This window comes from Narcine bancroftii, chromosome 7 (assembly GCF_036971445.1).
Source record: "Narcine bancroftii isolate sNarBan1 chromosome 7, sNarBan1.hap1, whole genome shotgun sequence".
Classification (NCBI taxonomy): Eukaryota; Metazoa; Chordata; class Chondrichthyes; order Torpediniformes; family Narcinidae; genus Narcine; species Narcine bancroftii.
In genome coordinates, this window is record NC_091475.1 from 15,555,675 (window position 1) to 15,574,133 (window position 18,459).

General features: G+C 41.0%; 1 protein-coding gene across 4 annotated transcripts in view; it reads right to left on the bottom strand.

Annotated features, from left to right (window-relative positions):
* Positions 1-3,193: 3,193 nt before the first annotated feature.
* Positions 3,194-18,459, bottom strand: part of dop1b (DOP1 leucine zipper like protein B) — a 99,498-nt gene continuing 84,232 nt past the window's right edge. For 2 of the 4 annotated variants that reach the window (XM_069888967.1, XM_069888966.1), the window contains exons 32-37: positions 16,368-16,496; positions 14,389-14,525; positions 11,323-11,372; positions 9,705-9,854; positions 5,288-5,417; positions 3,194-3,727 (exon numbers count right to left, since the gene is read on the bottom strand). In XM_069888967.1, coding sequence (XP_069745068.1) covers positions 3,449-3,727; positions 5,288-5,417; positions 9,705-9,854; positions 11,323-11,372; positions 14,389-14,525; positions 16,368-16,496 — 875 coding nt within the window. In that variant the 3' untranslated portion in view covers positions 3,194-3,448. The other 2 variants (XM_069888968.1, XR_011341590.1) reach the window with 2 other exon arrangements.

Here is an 18,459-nt window from a genome sequence, read left to right on the forward strand (position 1 = left end):
GATTTTGCACCTCCTCTTCAGATAACAATCCTAGTCGATCACATAGAAGGGGGTGGGGAGACCTCAATGATCCTCTCTACCATTTATGTCCTGTGGATTGATCTCTGATTCAATTCTCTACAGCAATCATACCACAACCATTAAATAAACTCGAAGGAAATTGCTGCTCTCTCCTCTCTCCAGTGTTATTGATGTGTAGTGGAGGGTGGTCATTCTTGGTCCTCCTGAAGTCCACAATCATCTCCTTCGTCTTGTCCACATTGAGATTCAGGATATTACTCTCGCACCACATCACAAGATTTTCTACCTCACAGCCCATTACTGTCGCTGATGAGGCCAACTACTGCGGTGTCATCAAACAGGATGACACAGTTGGAACGGCATCTGTCGATGCATTTGCGGATCAGTTGCATGAACAAGAGCGGGCTGAGTACACAGGCCTGTGATGTGGCAGTGCTGAGAATGATGGCGCTCCATGTTGTGCTACCAGATAGAGTCTTTCTGTTAAGAAGTCCAGAATTCAGCTACAGAGTGAAGCAGGATAAAACTATAGGCTGGAGCTGGTCAGAAATAGACCACCTCAAATTCAAATGACCATTTCTGAAGCTCCAACTCTGAACCACAGACCTTCTATAACAAGTCTACTGTGTCAATAATCTGGGCAAGATTGACAAGATTCCATCAGAATCCGGCAGCTCTTCCACTGCACTGAACAACATTATTTATACATTTCTTTTCTCCTTTGTTTCTCTCACAACATCGCTTTCTGCTATTTTAAACTTTATTTTACTTCCCTTTTCAGCTCATTGTTCACATCCTCATTGGACATCTGTTCTGAACCTCACATCACTGCCAAATCCATTCAATTCCCAATATAGGGCCAAACACAGTGCCCAGCAAGCCTCTCAACAAACCCTATGGTTCCCCTTTTCTTGTCACCATTCTGGCTCCTCTAGTCTCATTTCTAAATTTTAACAGCGCAGAACCACAGTCTGTCGCTACAAATACGTTGAGCCCCCAAGTAGTCCTTAGGACACACAATGCTCCACTTGAACACATCAACACAACCTAGCCTCATATTCACTTTTTCCATCAGGGTCATTGAACACAGAAGCCTTTTTGTCCAAGTCATCCATGCCAATGTTGGCATTTCAGGAGGGTCCCATTTGCTCCATATCCTCTAAATCCCTCCTAGTCATATATCTGTCCAAATATCTTTTGAACATTGTTATTGTGCCCGTGCAGGATTGTTGAGTGTGTAGCACTGGATCATCATCTCCCAATGTATCCATCCCAACTGAATTATTTTCTTAGTGAAGTCCAATTCAAATCATGGGATTTTGCCTTTTATACAAGATTGTATGACATATAAACACATGGCTTGAGAATCATTAAAAAGGGTAACCTTGAATCTGGCCAAGTTCCCCAATTGACCAGGTGGTTCTAACCTATTTTCTGTGAAGAAGCTGTTTGAACTTTGTAAAGTCCCACCTATAGGAAATTGCTGAGTTGCCGGTTGACCTGAGCTCAATGACCACTTCCTCACAGGTTGCTTCTCGACTGAGCTGGACAACGCCCTTGCACAAATTGTCACTCCAATAGGCTTTCATTTTGGATATACCAGTTCAGTATATATAATTTACAATAGTGCCCTCCCCCAGTGGTGGGGGCGGGGAGGAGGAAACCAACACATTTAAGTAAAAGCCTCATTTTCTTTTCACCTTGTGTAACAGAAATATTGCTTATATTTTTATGTAGTTGGCAGGAAAGAAACTTGACTGCTTCACAGGGAAGGGGACCACAAACATCGAGCAGAGCTCTGGGAGCCATAGCCGAGAACAAAAGTTGAGAATGTCTGGTTTACAGTATCCTTGGCAGGATCAACTGTTGTTCAAATAATTGACAGGACCAAGGTTCATTCAAGGCCTCCAGAAATTCTGCACTGCACAAGTGTTCAAATCCATCTTTTATTTCAAATGATATAGCTTGGGGATTTTGCATCAAGAGCATTTTATTAGGCATCTCTAATTTTCCCAATGACATTGGGAGCCATTTTGGCAGATTTCCCACCCTGAAAGAGATGATCGAGTTTCCAGATCATTTGGCATTTGAAGTTGAGTTCCTGAGGTGCCAGAGAATTCAAATTCAAGCCATTGGATGCTGATTCGATAACTTAACCATCCCCCTTCATTTGTATTTTCCTTTTATCCAGCTATAAATCAATTTTCAGTTAAAAGGCATTGAAACCATAGAGTAGATCAGCCTGCAGAACTCCAAAATAGACCCAGGAGGCAAAACAAATATTGGAAGCATCAAAACTACCAAGACAGGTCAGGCAGCATCACCAGAGATTTAAAATGGGCAGGACTTTGATGTACCCCAAACATTTCTCTCCTGCAGAATACTGCATCCTAAGAATAACCAACCATTTTTGTTTTGCCAACTAATTATCCGATGACTCAGCTGGCATGTTGATAAGGCCAACAAACAACTGACGGTGAGTTATACAATGTTGGGTGTAACATCTTCAACCTTTCCAGGTCAACAGCCTGCTCCGGTTCCCATCCACCATGAGCAGATGTACCCATCTGTGTGCAGTGTCTTTTTGGGTTAAAATATTTTTAAAAATTGCAATGGGGCTATCATTGGACCGGCATTTATTCTTGGCGCACATATTCGGAGCATGAAATATGCAACAAAGTGAAAATAAATGTAAACAAAAATCAATCCAGCTTTCCTTTCTTCAAAGCCTGAGCCTCCATTCTCAAGCGTTATTTATCAGGTGAGCCCAGGTACTAGGGTTGTGTGGGAAGTGGAGGGCACAAAATCTGCATAGTTTTAAATGTACACCAAGAGAATATATCATCTAAAAACTGATGTATATGTGGAATGGTTTATATTAACACATATTCACGGAGGTCATTATCTTAAATATTTACGTTAGTGGGTATTATTAGATATGGTTCTTCACAGACTAGAGGGGTGGAGGTGGGCTGTAATTGTTCTATATTCATACTTCCATGAGAGACATTTTTGTAGAGGAGATCACTGTGACGAAGTTTATTGCAAGGCTGCTGCTTCTCTGGACAGGAGAAAAATCGCTCTGCGCCAGAGTTTCACCCAAACTCTTCTTCTGTGTAGCTTTTAAGCTTGTCCAATTTAGCTTTTAACTGCAGGAAAAATTAAACACCTCTTGGTTGGTCCCAGTGATTTATTCCCCAGAAAATGGTATTCATTTCTGTCCTGTACCACAATCAAATCACTGGAAATTTACAAAGCAAAGAAAAGCCAGAGTTCCTCACTTTCACATATCCTATTCTTGGGGCACTCTGCATTAACAAGTCTGAATGGCATGAGAAGAGCATTTTTTTTTTTTTGGCATGTGATTTCAATAAACAAATTCTTCCAGCAAGTTTGATTTTACTGACATTGTTAAGATGCATTCAATTCAATGTTCCATCGTCATTTCCAAAAAGTCAAATGCTATATTTTCCTCTATCCTTCGTAAAACAGCATCAGATTCAGTGGTGGGTTCTGTGGGAGATGTCAGGTCTTGGAGACTGTGTGCATTAGGTCCTCCAAATGTTCCCTTTGCCTGGGTTTTAAACACCCTGCACAGGACTTTGAAAAAGTGAGCTAGCATCCGAATGCTCGAAACAGACCTTTGGGTCAAGAGGGGAAATTCATAGACATTGCTGGATGTAATGTCTTCTTCACAATTCATTTCCTGGGTTAAATCAGAGAAAAAAATATGTTTTCATTCAATCATTACACAAAGCCATCCATGAACAAGACCATTTTAACACAATTTATCCCAAAGATAAGGTGCTAAGTGTCTTTGCATCAGCATTACATTGATTCCAAGCAGTCAAACCTCACAGAAACAGGCCCTTCAGCCCACAATCAATACTGACCATTTTCCAGCATTTGTTACACATCGTTCTTGGCCATGGCAGTTCACATTCTCATCCAGATAACACTTTAAATGTTAGGAGCTTGCCTGGCTCAACCACTTGTGCAGGCAATGAATTCCAATTTGAAATCTCTCTCTGGATGAACAAAAATCCTCTTCTCATCTCCTCTAAACTATTGACCAAACACTGTTGCTCATTAGGTTTAGACATCTCTGCTATTGGAAAGGGTTCTCACTGTTACGCTATCTAGTTCTCTCATAATTCTGTGTACCCTCATCAGATTTCTTCTCCATTCCATGAAAACATCCCAGCTAATACAGTATGTTCTATTTCAACAACTCCTGTATAAAACATACAGTTTGGGGAAACTTAGGCGGAAGAATGAGGGGAGATTTGATAGAGGTTTATAAGATTATGAGAGGTAGCGACAGAGTGGATGTGAGTAGGCTTTTTCCACTTAGATTGGGGGAGATAAATATGAGAGGTTATAGTTTTAACGATCTAAGGGGAACATTAGGGGAAAGTTCTTCACTCAGAGTGTGGAATGAGTTGCCATCTGATGTGGTGAATGTGGGCTCGATCTTAAGTTTTAAGAATAAATTGGATAGTTACGTGGATGGAAATGGTCTGGAGGGTTATGGCATGGGAGCAGGTCAATGGGGCTAGTGGAATTATGGTCGGCACAGACTAGAAGGACCAAATGGCTTGTTTTTTGTGCTGTAGCTTGTGCCTATGGTTTTAATGGTTCTAAGTGGTACACTATGACTAGACCAAAATCTTGGATCAAGAATAATTTTTGCTTTTAATGCAGCATCAGTGGAGAATAGTTTCTCACTCCATTTGAACCAAGAATCATGACCCTTCATTATTAGTACCTACAAAAGGCATTAATAACCCCAGGAATTTACTACTGAACATACACCAACAACAAAAGAAAGTCAGTTGTGGAACTAACAATGAACCAAAGAAAAACCAGAAGAAATTAAGCTAGATTGAACATCAGTACATATTATATGCATGCTGTTGAAAGTGTGCAAGGATTTTTTTTTTAAAGTGTAGTTTGGATAGAAATAGTTAGACTTGCCAATAAAATTCTGAAATACTTTCCCAAAATTCTAAAGAAGAATTTGAGAAGACCAGCCTCTAATTTTTTCTAATGTCTAATAATCTTACTTTATTTAAAATTTATATTTAAGTGGAACCAAGTCGATTAGAATCTATGATTCTGGACAGAAGAAAGGACAAAGTAATTAAAAGAACCAAGTAATTAAAAAAAGAATGAAAAGATTTTACTTATTGGAACAGAACCAAGTCAAGAAATTCATTATTCAGATAGTTTCCATTATTACAATATTCATTGAGAATCTTATTACCCCAAAGTTTTGATTCAGAGTATCCAGGATCCGCACAGCATAAGGTTTATATGCCTGGAATGATTCCACAATGTTCATGTGTGGACTATAATCTTCAATATCCACCTCAGGAACAAAAGCCCATCTGTACCTAAGAAGATCACAACAAAATATTTTCAGGATGTAATTGTGAAGTTGCTGTAACTTGCATTAAACGCTTCCCCACTGGCCACATTCAGTTCTCTCAATCGAACAAGTCCAGTGAACATTGCATCAATAAATGTGCAAATAGTTTCTGTTTTGACCAGGTTACAGTTTGGCCTTTGGCCTCTATGGAAGGAGATCGTGCAGAGGTCTCACCTGGTATAGAATCATCCCGCTCAGCCTACTATAGAATTTTACAGCATACAGGCCCTTAAACCCACAATGTTTTGCCAATCAACACTAACCTACTCTGCATCAATCTGACCCTCCCAACCTTACACTAGTAGTCTTCTATTTTTCTTACATCCAAGTGCTGATCCAAGAATCTTTCAAATGTCCCTCTTGTACCAGCCTCTACCACCCTGGCAATGCAGTCCAGGCACATACCACTCTCTGACATCTCCCCTTAACTTTCCTCCACTCATCTTAATCAGATGTCCTCTGGTATTTGCTACTGTCTCTCCGGACAAGTGAAACAGAATAATTTAATTGTGATAGAATTTGAACTATTTTCTTAGCTCATCAACTCAATCTAATAAATAAAGGCACAGCAGAACTTCAAACATGTACAGAATACACATCCTGTACTGTAAGGAAATTCCAGTATCCCTCCTGTGTCCTAGGCTACTCAGGGGACAGCATCAAGAGCTGGAAGAATTCTGGGCTTTGAAGCTTGAAAAACAATTAACTCCATCTGCAAGGATGAGAGGTTTGTGGATAACGTGTTTCAGGGCATGCACAGCTCAAGAGGGTGATTCGAACAGACAGAGTTAGATGTCCCTTTCACAAGAGAAGAAATTGAGAAGTCTCTAAACATTCTGCAGGCCAATAAGTCTCCAGGGGAGGATGGGTTCCCATCCGAGTTCTATTGACAATTTAATGATCTGTTGATGCCTCTTATAATGGATGTGCTAGACCGGGCAGTGGAGACTCAGACTCTCCCGCACTCTTTTTCAATAACTATTACAGTGTTGCCCAAAACAAAAGGACCCGTTAAAAACCCCATCATATAGACCTATCTCGCTTTTGAATGCTGATTATAAGATATTGCCAAAGGCTTTAGCAAATAGACTGGGACAATATTTACTGAAATTGATACATACAGATCAGGTGGGATTTGTTAAAGGAAAACACTCTTCAAATAGTCTGGGTGTGCAATTTAATATTAAACATATGGCTAAATCAAAATTGAATTCCAGTATAACAGTCTCCCTCAGCACAAAAAAGGCATTCGACCACTTGGAATGGCCTTTTTTTAGGAAATTGGGAATAGGTAGAACATTCATAACTTGGATAAAAACTCTATCATAAACCACAGGCCAAAATTATAACTAATTGTCAAATGTCAGCTCTTTTCTCTTTGAGTAGCTTGAGTAGACAGGGGTAGCCTCTGTCCCTACCGCTTTTTATCCTTGTGACTGAACCACTGGCAGAGATTATAAGTTCAAGTTCTTTATTTATATTGCACAAGTTTTTTGAACTTCAGGAGAGATATGGATATTAAAAGCTTCAAAGTTGGACAAGAATAACATAAAATCGGCCTATTTGCTGATTCTCTGGAGAAATTACAAACAACACTAGAAAAACATGGAAGAGTTTGATGTTATAAACTTAATATGGATAAAAGTGAGATAATGCCATTGACGAACTTTGATTATAAAAGATATCAAAAACGAAGTCGATTTAAATGGAAAGTAGATGGAATTAAATACTTAAGAATAATGACTGACAATAGCCTGAAGAATTTGCATACATTAAATTATACACCCCTGATATGGAAACAAAAATGGAAAAACTTCCCGATTAGTTTGATGGGAAGGGTTAACTGTGTCAAAATGAACGTGATGCCAAAATTACAATATCTTTTACAATCACTGTCTATTTCTTTGCAGAAAATTTTCTTTAAATTATTAAATAATTGTATGAGGCAATTCGCATGGAACAATAAATTTTGCTGGAAAAATTAATAAGCAAAGGACATTTAGACTACTGGGCTTTAGAAAGTATTATTTGTTAGCACAAGCCAGGTTTCTTTCATCTTTCTTTGAGGAAGGCAGCCCCCTCCCCCCTTCCCTTGGATTCAAATGGGATTATATTCAATGAAAGAGGGGCAGAAAATTATGTGGAGTGTTAAATCAATAACAAAAAGGTGGATAGTCCTATATTAATACATATGATTACAGTATGGGAAGAAATCAATGAGTGTATTGGGAAAAAAGCAGGAATACCATTAAGAGCACCATTATATAAGAATGTGTTGTTGCCTATGAATATAGGTAACAGAATATTAAACTCCTGGTATGACAAAGGAATAAGATTTCAAGACTGCTATGCAGAGGGGATTCTTATATCTTTTGATCAACTAAAACAGAAATAAGTTGTAGCTAATGGGACTTTCTTCTGTTTTCCCCAGCTGAAATCATTTTTGAGGGAAAGATAGGAAGCAACGTTGGTCCCACTTGATATGAGCGAAATGGAACGAAGCGATCTGGCTGGGGAATACACCCAAATTCATAACAAAAATGTGCTATGGTCTCCAGAGTGAAAGTGCAAAACTAGGTTTACAGAGGTCGAGAGAGAGATAGGAGTCAGAATTAGGTGTTGTAATATCAGAACAATGTTAGTCTGATTGGTCTTTGGATAGTATGACATCAATTATAAATGCAAGCTATGGATTGGTCCAGAATAACTTCCTACATCAATTATATAGGTCAAAATCTGAAATGTCAGAGATGTGCTTCAGATGTGCGATTGAAGCAAGAACGTTTCACCTACATGGTCGTGTGTAGTGAGGCCTTTTTGGCAGGATATTGCTGAAACATTAACGAGGATAACAGGCACGCCCTTCACAGATGACCAGGAGCTTTATCATTTGGGTAATATTATTTAAGTAAATAATAAATTGACTGAATTCCAATTTTCTTTTGTCAAAGTAGCTTTAGCAGTGGCTAAGAAATGTATTGCAACTACTTGGAAGTCCGACTCTCCCTTTCTCAGAGCCGATGGACTGCAGAGATGAATAGTTGTATACCTATGGAGAAAATTACATACAATCTAAAAAAATAAGCATGATCTATTTGTCAAGATATCGCAGCAATATATGGACCATTATAAAGGCCCAATTATAATAATGATAATAACAGATGTTGTTACAATATAAACAGATGTGACTTCCCCACATAGATTTTTTATAGACTTCTTATGGATGGTATTAAGTGTGACTCTGACGGTGTGGTTTTATAGTTTGTAGGGGAGGGTTTTTTCTTTTTTTTGTATAAAAAAGTTTAATATATTGTGATACTGAAGATTATACTATGTATATTTATTTAAAAAATGAAAAATATTCAAAAAATAGTGTGATTCGAGGGGGGGACAGTGAGTGGCAAACAGAGAGTTGGCAAATCATTTGGGGGATTTCCTAAGTCATCTTGTTCTCAAACCAGCTCTTACTACCCATGGTTTTCACTGAAGAGTGCAGTCAGAGCCAAGACCTCAGCAATAAGGATGACTCACAGAAGTAAACACAAAACTGGAGAAACTCAGCAGCTCACAAAGTGTACTTTATGTAGCAAAGGTAAAGATACATAACCGACATTTTGGGCTCAAGCCCTTCATCAAAGCATGGAAAAATGTCAGCAGGCGTCCGAACAAAACAGTATGGGTGTGGGGGGAGGAGCATGGTCCCAAAGGCAGGAGGTAATAGGGGGAGAAGAGAGTGATGGCTAGGTGAAATGAGAGGGAAGGGGGTGCAGAGCTGAGGGAAAGCTGACAGAGAAAATGGAAAGGAGGGAAAATGGAGAGTAGGTAGCAGAATTTGGAGAAGTCAATGTTAACAGCATCTGGTTGGAGATCATAAAATCAGGTGTTGTACCTCCAATTTACGGGTGGTCTTGGTGGGATAGTACATGAGGCCATGGACAGGCACGTGAGTATGGCAGTGACCCAAAAAAACAATAATTACAGTCAAGGGAATGCCAGTTGTTTCTGCTATTCCAGTTGAATGTACAACCTTTTGATGGCCCAGTGAACCGTTAGATAGTTAGATACAAGGAAGGGATGGAAGGATTAATGGATAGATTGATGGAAATGGTGGACATGTTGCAGATCTATTAAGGAATAAATAAATGAGAGTTTAAGTCCAAGTTGATAAGATGTTGCTGGAATACTGATCTTAATAAAGCAGTGATAAAGTAGAGCAAACAAAAAGAGATATCTCACCTATGCTTAAACTTACATTTGGAATAAAGGCATTGCTTCTTGAGGGAAGCAGAGGGCTGTATCCAAAAATTTACAAGCAGATAAATACATGTCAAGTTCCTTCTGCTCCAGATCTAGCAAATGTGGTCCATTTCCATGATTAGCCGAAGACTTTGGACCTACTTTACTGCAAAAGGAAAGTTTATCTGTTATTATCAAATGCAGTATACAGTCACAGTTCAATGTAAACACAAAGGGATTTCCTTGCAGCGAGTGGCTGCATTTACTCACTGCCATTTTAAGTCATTCCCAAGGTGACATTGCTGCCCATGGAGAACCTCATCAAAGAACTTTACCTTAATTCTGACCTCACTCATTCCTCAAAACCAAGCAAATGTTTGATGACATTACTATTGTTGGAGAGTTTCATGGTAAATTTCAGCCACAACTCTGAAATGCCTGCCACGAATGCAGAGTCTTTGCTTTCAAGAACAATCAGGAAAGAGGATTAGGTGCCATGAGACTTGCGCCACTGAATTCAGGAACAGCTGAGACTCCTCAACAATAAATGCAATCAGGGACTCACTCTTAAAATGAGGCTGTGGCGATAATTCAACGAGGCAAGCATAACATTAAATCTCTTTTGCACCAAAAAACCCTCACCTACTTGATATCCAATGATTGCCAAATTCTCCTTCTAAATTCTATTTTTTCAAACCCTTTTTTCAATTGAGGTCACCAATAAAGAAAACTTAACCCATATCCTGTCCCCTCATTAACAAATCTGGGCTTTCTTCTATACTACAGTGGTTCTCAACCTTTTTCTTTCCACCCACATCCCACTTTAAGTATTCCCTATGCCCTCAGTGTTCTGTGATTAGAAAGGGATTGTTTAAGGGGGATGTGGGTGGAAAGAAAAAGTTTGAAAACCACTGTTTTAATTGTACCTAATTGACTCGTTATGTGCAGTTTCATAACTCCAAAGGAAATAAGCCAATGACATTTTTTCTCAAGCAAAATATTTTAGTAGCAATTGGGTCTAGTGTAGTAATTTTCAACCTTCTCTTCCCACTCACATCCCACCTTAAGCAATCCCTTACCAATCACAGAGCACCAATGGCATAGGGATTACTTAAAGTGGGGTGTGAGTGGAAAGAAAAAGGTTGAGCACCACTGATCTAAACCTAATTTGGTCAGCGCAAACAGCAAGTGAGGAGCAGCAGAGGGTGAGGAGCAGCACAGAGAGTGGGCCAGGAGGACCGAGGCCGCGCTAGGGGCTCCCACCCATTGAGGGCGGGCTTGGGGGGGAGGGGTGAATCTACCCCCTCACCCCTGACAGCTGGCCAGAGAGCTCGCCCACCCCATGAAGGCAGACTGGGAGACTCCCCCCACACACCGAGGGTGGGATGGGTGACTCACGCAACCTTACAACCACCCAAGGATGGATCAGCGGCTCCACCACCCCCGAGGTCAGGCTGAAAGAGGTGGGCTGGTGAATAAAATTTAGACACATGGATATGCAGAGATGTCTTCATGTACAAGCTGCAGATTTTAAGTTTAATTTGGGCATCAACTATCCCAAAGCTGGCACAAAGTTTGCAATCTCCTCTCAGGCCTCAAAAACCTATTTCCAGAAGGTAAATAGGAAAACTTACTTTGAAACAATGTCAAGTAAATCCTCTTCCAATTGGATGAAGACCTGTACCTAAAAATGACATCAAGAGACATGACACATTACTGCCATCCATGAATTTATTTGTCAAAGTTAATTCTTCAACAATAAGCAATTCTGATATGTGCACATTTGCGGAATTTACAAATTATGCGCCAATCCAAAAAGACGTGATATATTAAGATTTCTTGTTCGAATATTCTTCACTTCAAGCAAAGCTCATACATTCAAGAGAATAGAGGTCAGAATAATTGGGACCTGAGCAATAATCATACTTGGTGATATGGGTGTTACTTCAAGATGCGAGAAATAACTTTAGCTTATTTTAAGTCAGAGTTTTAAAAATGGACAAAGTCGGAGAATCCACACAGTTCTTGAGCTAAATACTGATTATAATCTGTGGGAGACACAGATCATCAGCCCTCTACAGATCAGTTACAATTTTGGCTCGCACCACTCACATGACTAACTACACCTACTAACTAGAACATGCGAGGAAATGGGAGCACCTGCAAGAAACCCTCACAGGTAACAGGGAGAAGGTACAAATTCCTTGCAAACCTGTTGGCCCCAGTCAAGCTGGCTGCAGTCAGTGGGTCTGAAGGGAAGTCTTGGAATTCAGCTCCTCGTATGAGTTCCAGGCCTCCAGCAGATTGCGGCAGGGACACTCCTTTGCTCGACAAAATGGACTTCACACAGAGCCCCACAGCAGTGCCTGACAGTTCTGCAATGGCTGCCCTCACCCAATGCCAGCTTGACCTGCTGCATAGACACGTCTGGATAGGAATTTCCAGAACTACAAGTTTGAAGGAAAAAGGGCAGAATAGCCTTTGCTATTACATTTTTTAAAAATTCAACTCTGGTTTCTGGAGAGGTCTCAGAGGATTGGAAAACTATAAGGTAGAACACCACTATTTCAGAAGGGGGACAGAAAGCAGAAAACAACAGGTCAGTTAGCCTGTAATTGGGCAATGTTAGAATCCATTGTTAAGCGGGGTGATGGCCAGCTATAAAGATAGCCATAGAAGGACAAGCGGAGTCAATGTGGTGCTATAATTTGAGGGTGAATAGAGGGAACCAGTCGATGTAGGGTACCTGGATTTGATGCCAAATAGAAGGTTAATGTACAAGATAACAGCGAATGGACTTGGGGGCAATTATCTTGGTCTGGAGTTGGACTGGATAATTGACACTCCCCATCGACTCACGGAGATCCAGTACCCACATTCCCTTGAAAATTACCTCACTCTCTTTACACTTAGTGAGCTCACTGAAATTTTATTGTTATTAATAACATCCAATAAGTCCAGAAAATCTGCTCGCCTGGTACTAAAGTCCTGGGTGCACCAGATGAACAGAATTTTTTTTGATATGATCGAGTGGAAGGATATGCGTAGAAAGCAGCATTGAGGGGAAGAGTGGATCAGACACTACCTTGGTGAAATGCAGAGTAGGCTCGCACAACCGCTGGCCTAATCCCGTTCCTCACATACTTTTCTTTTAAATGTTTTAACTATTTCTTTATGGATTTGTCTAAGTTATAAAGGGTCATAGAGCATAGAAAAAAAGCCCAACTCATCTGCCCATGTTTAGCCCATATCCCTCTGAACCTTCCCTACCTCTACCTTTGAATGTTGTAATTGGGCCTCCCTCCACCAATTCCTCTGGCTCCTCATTCCACATGCCCACCAACCTCTGTGTGAAAAAGGGACTTCTCAGGTTCCTTTTAAATCTTTCCTCTCATCTCATCTTAAATATACATCTTAAAAAAAAGCTTTAATATTAATTTTCCTTTTGGCCTCCACAATTTTTGTTTCTCAATGTGAGGAAGTTGGCTAAACTGTAGGTAGAGCTGGGGGCTAGTATAGTGTAGTCGGGCTTTGCAACATTATGGGGAAAACAGCAGGAGGTATAAATTAGCAAAAAGCTGACACATAAAATATGTCTGAAAGCAATGAAGGTGGCAGTAGCATCTGAAAGAACAACAGAGCATTTGTTGATATGAACCTGCACCGATTGGCACCCGGAGACTGGATATGCGAGAAACAAGGTATTGATAAGCTGCGGTCCTTATGATCGGTAAAATATTATACAGTAAGCAGACGAACTTAGAGATACTTTGTATATGCGAGGAACTAACTATTGGATATTAAAAGATGAGGTCCTTTATGATTGGTGTAACATTATACATTATGCTACAGATCAGGATAAAAGAAAATGTACTGTAGCAGTTCCGGGGGCGGGGGGGGGGACTTTTGTCACTGGTTCCTGAATGGCATTTCAGTAGTAGCGGTGAATGAAAGTAACCCAATGTGCAGATTAAAGAACGATCCATCCAAGGATGTGGTTGAAGTGAGTCATTTCGTGCGAGCACTCTGTGGACTCCAGAATCCACAACTGTCCCTGAACTTTGCTGGAAGCATTCCACAAGATGCTGCCTTGGTGCAAAGTATCAGTTTACTTGATCCCATGAAGGTGCAGGATGATTGAATGAGATTTTGTGCATTGTTTCTATTGCATTTTTTAAAAATCTCCTGCGTGAGCAAAGATATTGGAAGCCTCTTTGTTTTCAACACAATGCAATCAGCACACACTAGCATCTAGTAAAGGGTAACCAATGCTTCAGGCCTGAGCCCTGATCTCCTATGGATGCTGCATGACCTGCTGGGTTTCTCCAGCACTTCTGTATTTTGCATTCGACCCAGTGTCTGCGGACTTTCTGGTTTAACATGTGCAAGCAGGATGTAAATCTGGCTTGTGGAGCATCTTAAATATAAAGAGTAAATGGAGAAACAAAAAGTTAAATAAGAATTCTTACGAGTTTCCTCATGATCATAGACAGAGACTCTGGGTTTATTGGGTTGGAGTTTTACTCTGAATTTTGCAATATCGCTTCCTGTCTCATGGTTGACCACAAATATGAAAAAAGAGCAACTAAAAAAAAAACTTTTGTCTAGCACTAAACCAACTGATTGTACAATCATAAAGATCAGTCACTACCTGCCAAGTCTTCGCCACATCTTGCAAAGCTCTCAGACATGACACTTACCAGCTCAGTCACCATTATAGGCCACAGTGAAGTCAGGTGCTGAGGAGATATTCTCGTCAGCAACACCCTAAAGGTCAAAAACATCTGAGCAGTTACAAGTGATGACATGCCCACTCGAAGAGTTTCTGTCAAGCGCTCTTAAAAAGAAATAGTAGAAAATATTAGGAATGATCCCACAGCATAAACACAGATGTATATTAAATCCAACACAAAATCTATCTTATAACCATATAACCACTTACAGCACAGAACAGGCCAGTTCGGCCCTACTAGTCCATGCCGGAACAAATCCCCGCCCTCCTAGTCCCACTGACCAGCACCCGGTCCATTCCCCTCCACTCCTCTCCTCTCCATGTAACTATCCAGTCTTTCCTTAAATGTAACCAATGATCCCGCCTCGACCACGTCTGCCGGAAGCTCATTCCACATCCCGACCACCCTTTGCGTCAAGAAATTTCCCCTCATGTTCCCCTTATAATTTTCCTCCTTCAATCTTAAACCATGCCCTCTAGTTTGAATCTCCCCCACTCTTAATTGAAAAAGCCTATCCACGTTTACTCGGTCTGACCCTTTTAAAATCTTAAACACCTCTATCAAGTCCCCCCTCAATCTTCTACGCTCCAGAGAAAAAAGCCCGAGTCTGCACAACCTTTCCCTGTAACTCAAACCTTGAAATCCTGTCAACGTTCTCATGAACCTTCAAGACTCACTTCTCAAAATGAAAAGTAACAGAGGTCATTGGGCCCTGGAGATGGCCTTGCCATTCACAATTCATGGCTCATTTTTCAATCTTAATTCCAGTTTTCTTCCTGATCTCACATCCCTCCATTTCTTTCATGCCCACAGACGAATCACATGATGGGAACTATATGCTTTTTAAAATCTTTCCCTTTTCACCAATTATAAAAGAAAATGTCAAATTGCCACACTGGATCACAGGTGATATGTGGTTAAAGACCCAGACCGATGGGCCCGAAATTGCTACCAAGAATTAGATGGCAGTTGGACCCTGACTTTACTTGCTGCTGCACGGAGAGATTATCCATGTTACCGTGATGGGCAACTGAAGAACATCAACAGACAAGGACAGGCCAAAGTTCACGACAAGAATTCTGCTGATCCCCGTGTCAACTGTTGTGAAGGAACAAGAGACGATAATTGAGGGGCAGTGGTCACAGTGCAATAGTGCTGCTTCAGAAGGAGGGTGAAATCAAAGATGAGAGGCCTCATGGCAAAGCTACTCCAGTACGACTCAGATGTAAAGAGGAAGGATTTTCCCCAGTTTGATACAGGGAAGGACCTCTCACGCGACCACTGTCTCCAGGCCCATTTTCTGACCAGTGCATATTGGTAACTATATTACTATTCTATCACTTTAGCCCTGCTCAAGTGATTTATGCCATTGTGGTTTACCGGGCCCAGGTGGAGTGGACTCCACATTCGGCAGTCAAAGGCTTTCTATCAGGCTGGTGCCACTGGCTTCGGGGAAATTGGATTGGTTGAGGTAGTGTTGGAGTAGAACTCCTGCTCGGTGCCAACAACTTCCAGAAATTGGGAACAGGGTTGATAACCAAGCAGCTGGAGAAGGGGAGGCAGCTACATCACAGGAGCTCGCAGTCCTTGCTCTTTCCTTTTTTGTTTTCAAAATGGCAAAAGAAAAACTTTCTGGGAGTCTTTGAATGGTGCAATTCTCACTAAACGCTGTGTATCTAACAACAAAGTGTGGTTGCTACCCAAATCCAATTTTCACCCAACATTCAGTTATACATTTGGTTGAACAGAGGCAACTCATGGACACTGAGGGAGTTACAAGTATCTGCAGAATAATTCTTTCAAAAAAAAAAACTAATAATTTTTTTTTTTTAAATGATGTGCATCAGGGATGTGATCTTACTATTTTAGATCAATCCGTTTTGGTCACATTTCTCAGAATTCACTTCAAGCATCATTTATTTTTGTGAGTGTAGAGCATTGGTCACCTTGGATGAGTGGGAGGTACAGATGATACTGGTCGACTTCACCACTGAAGATTGCAAAAGCTTGGCGCTTCACCAACATTGCTCTTTGCTCATAATTAGCAAACAGCTTTAACGAACTGCTCTGCATACCTGAAAGAGAGAAAGTATCAGTCACTTGTCTCCGTCATGGAGGGAGTGGAGAGTGGTGTGCGTTTAACAGACGACACATTCTGGAGCCACTATACTCCTCATGAGTCAGGAAGGTGCTCACACTTCCAAAGGGGTTGAGGAGGGCAAGGCCTGCCCCATCTTGACAACTTTTTACAGGATACAAGAACATAAGAAATAGGAGTAGGAGTCGGCCATTTGGGCCATCGAGCCTGCGCCACCATTCAATAGAATCATGGTTGATCTGATGATAGGCTCATCTCCACCTACCTGCCTTTTCTCCATATCCCTCAATTCCCTTATAATGTGAAATTCATCCAACCTTGACTTAAATATATTTACTGTGGTCACCTCCACTCCTTCAATGGGCAGGGAATTCCACAGATTCACCATCCTCTGGGAAAAGCAGTTCCTCCTCATCTCTCTCCTTAATTTACTACCCTCAATCTTGAGGCCACATCCCCTAGTTCTGGTCTCCCTTGCTAATAGAAACAATTTACCTACCTCAATCTTATCTATGTGCCTTTCATATTTTTATATATTTGAGGGAGTACGTCCCAGATGACTCAATCTCTCCACATAGACCACCCTTTCAACCTTGGAATCAACCTGGCGAACCTCCTCTGCACCACCCCCAAAGCCAGTACATCCTTCCCCAAATAAGGAGACTTCTCCAGACGTGGCCTCACCAGTACCTTGCACAGCTGCAGCATAGCCTCCCTGCTCTTAAATTATATCCCTCTAACAATGAAGGGAGGGGTTCCATTTACCTTCTTGATCGCCTGCTGCAACTCCAAACCAACCTTTTGCGATTCATGCACAAGCACTCCCAAGTCCTCCTGAACATCAGCGTGCTGCAATCACTTCCCATTTAAATAATATTCTGATCTTCCGTTTTCCTTTCCAAAGTGGATAACCTCACACTTGCCAACATTGTACTCCATGTGCCACACCCTTGCCCATTCACTTAACCTGTCCATATCTCTCTCCAGAACTCTCCATATCCTCTACACAATTTGCTTTTTCACTCAATTTAGTGTCATCAGCAAACTTTGATACACGACCCTCTGTCCCCTCTTCCAGATTGTTTATGCACATTATGAACAGTTGCGGGACCAGCACCCCAGTCACCGATTGCCAGCCAGAAAATCACCCCTGAACCCCAATTCTCTGTTGCTTATTGGTTAACCAATCCTCTATTAATGCTATTACATCACCCCAAATTCCATGCATCCTCATCTTCTGTGTAAGTCTTTTATGGATACCTTATTAAAAGCTTTCTGAAAATCCAGGTAAACAAAGGCCACCTGCTCCCGTCTATCTGTCGTGCTTGTCATCTCCTCAAAGAACTCGAGAAGATTTGTTAAACAGGACCTGCCTTTGCTGCATCTGTCTGATGGATTCATTTGGCTCCAGTTGCCTCACTACAACCATTGCCACGGCAAAACCTACGTGCATTACTCACTGTGTTATTTGCTTATTCTCTTTTCTGTGGTACAAAAATATAGTTGAAAATGGCTGATGGTTTTAAATCAAGGTAAGTACAAAATGTTATTTTCATGTGAAATCTGAAATTCATCTTCATTTAAAATGCCATGTTTGAGTTTAACATGACCAGCAACATTATTTGCCTTGAAATAGTGTACTGTAACCCTTTGAGCATTGTAGGTGGAGAATGAAAGTCTGCCATTTGTTGTGATTTAACAGCCGATGCTACTGTGCTGCTAAGTTATTCCAAAATCCAAAATCAGAAGCACTTCTGGTTCCATGCATTTTGGATAAGGAGTACTCAACCGGATATATAGCTATAGGCTTTTTCAGGTGCATTCTACGCTAAGAATGCGCCTGAAGAAGCTGAAGCGGCCCTTTAAATTGCCGTTCAGGTGGCAGCGTTTAAAGCGCAACGCTGGTCACCTGAAGGACACGGCTGCACAGGATGCGGCTC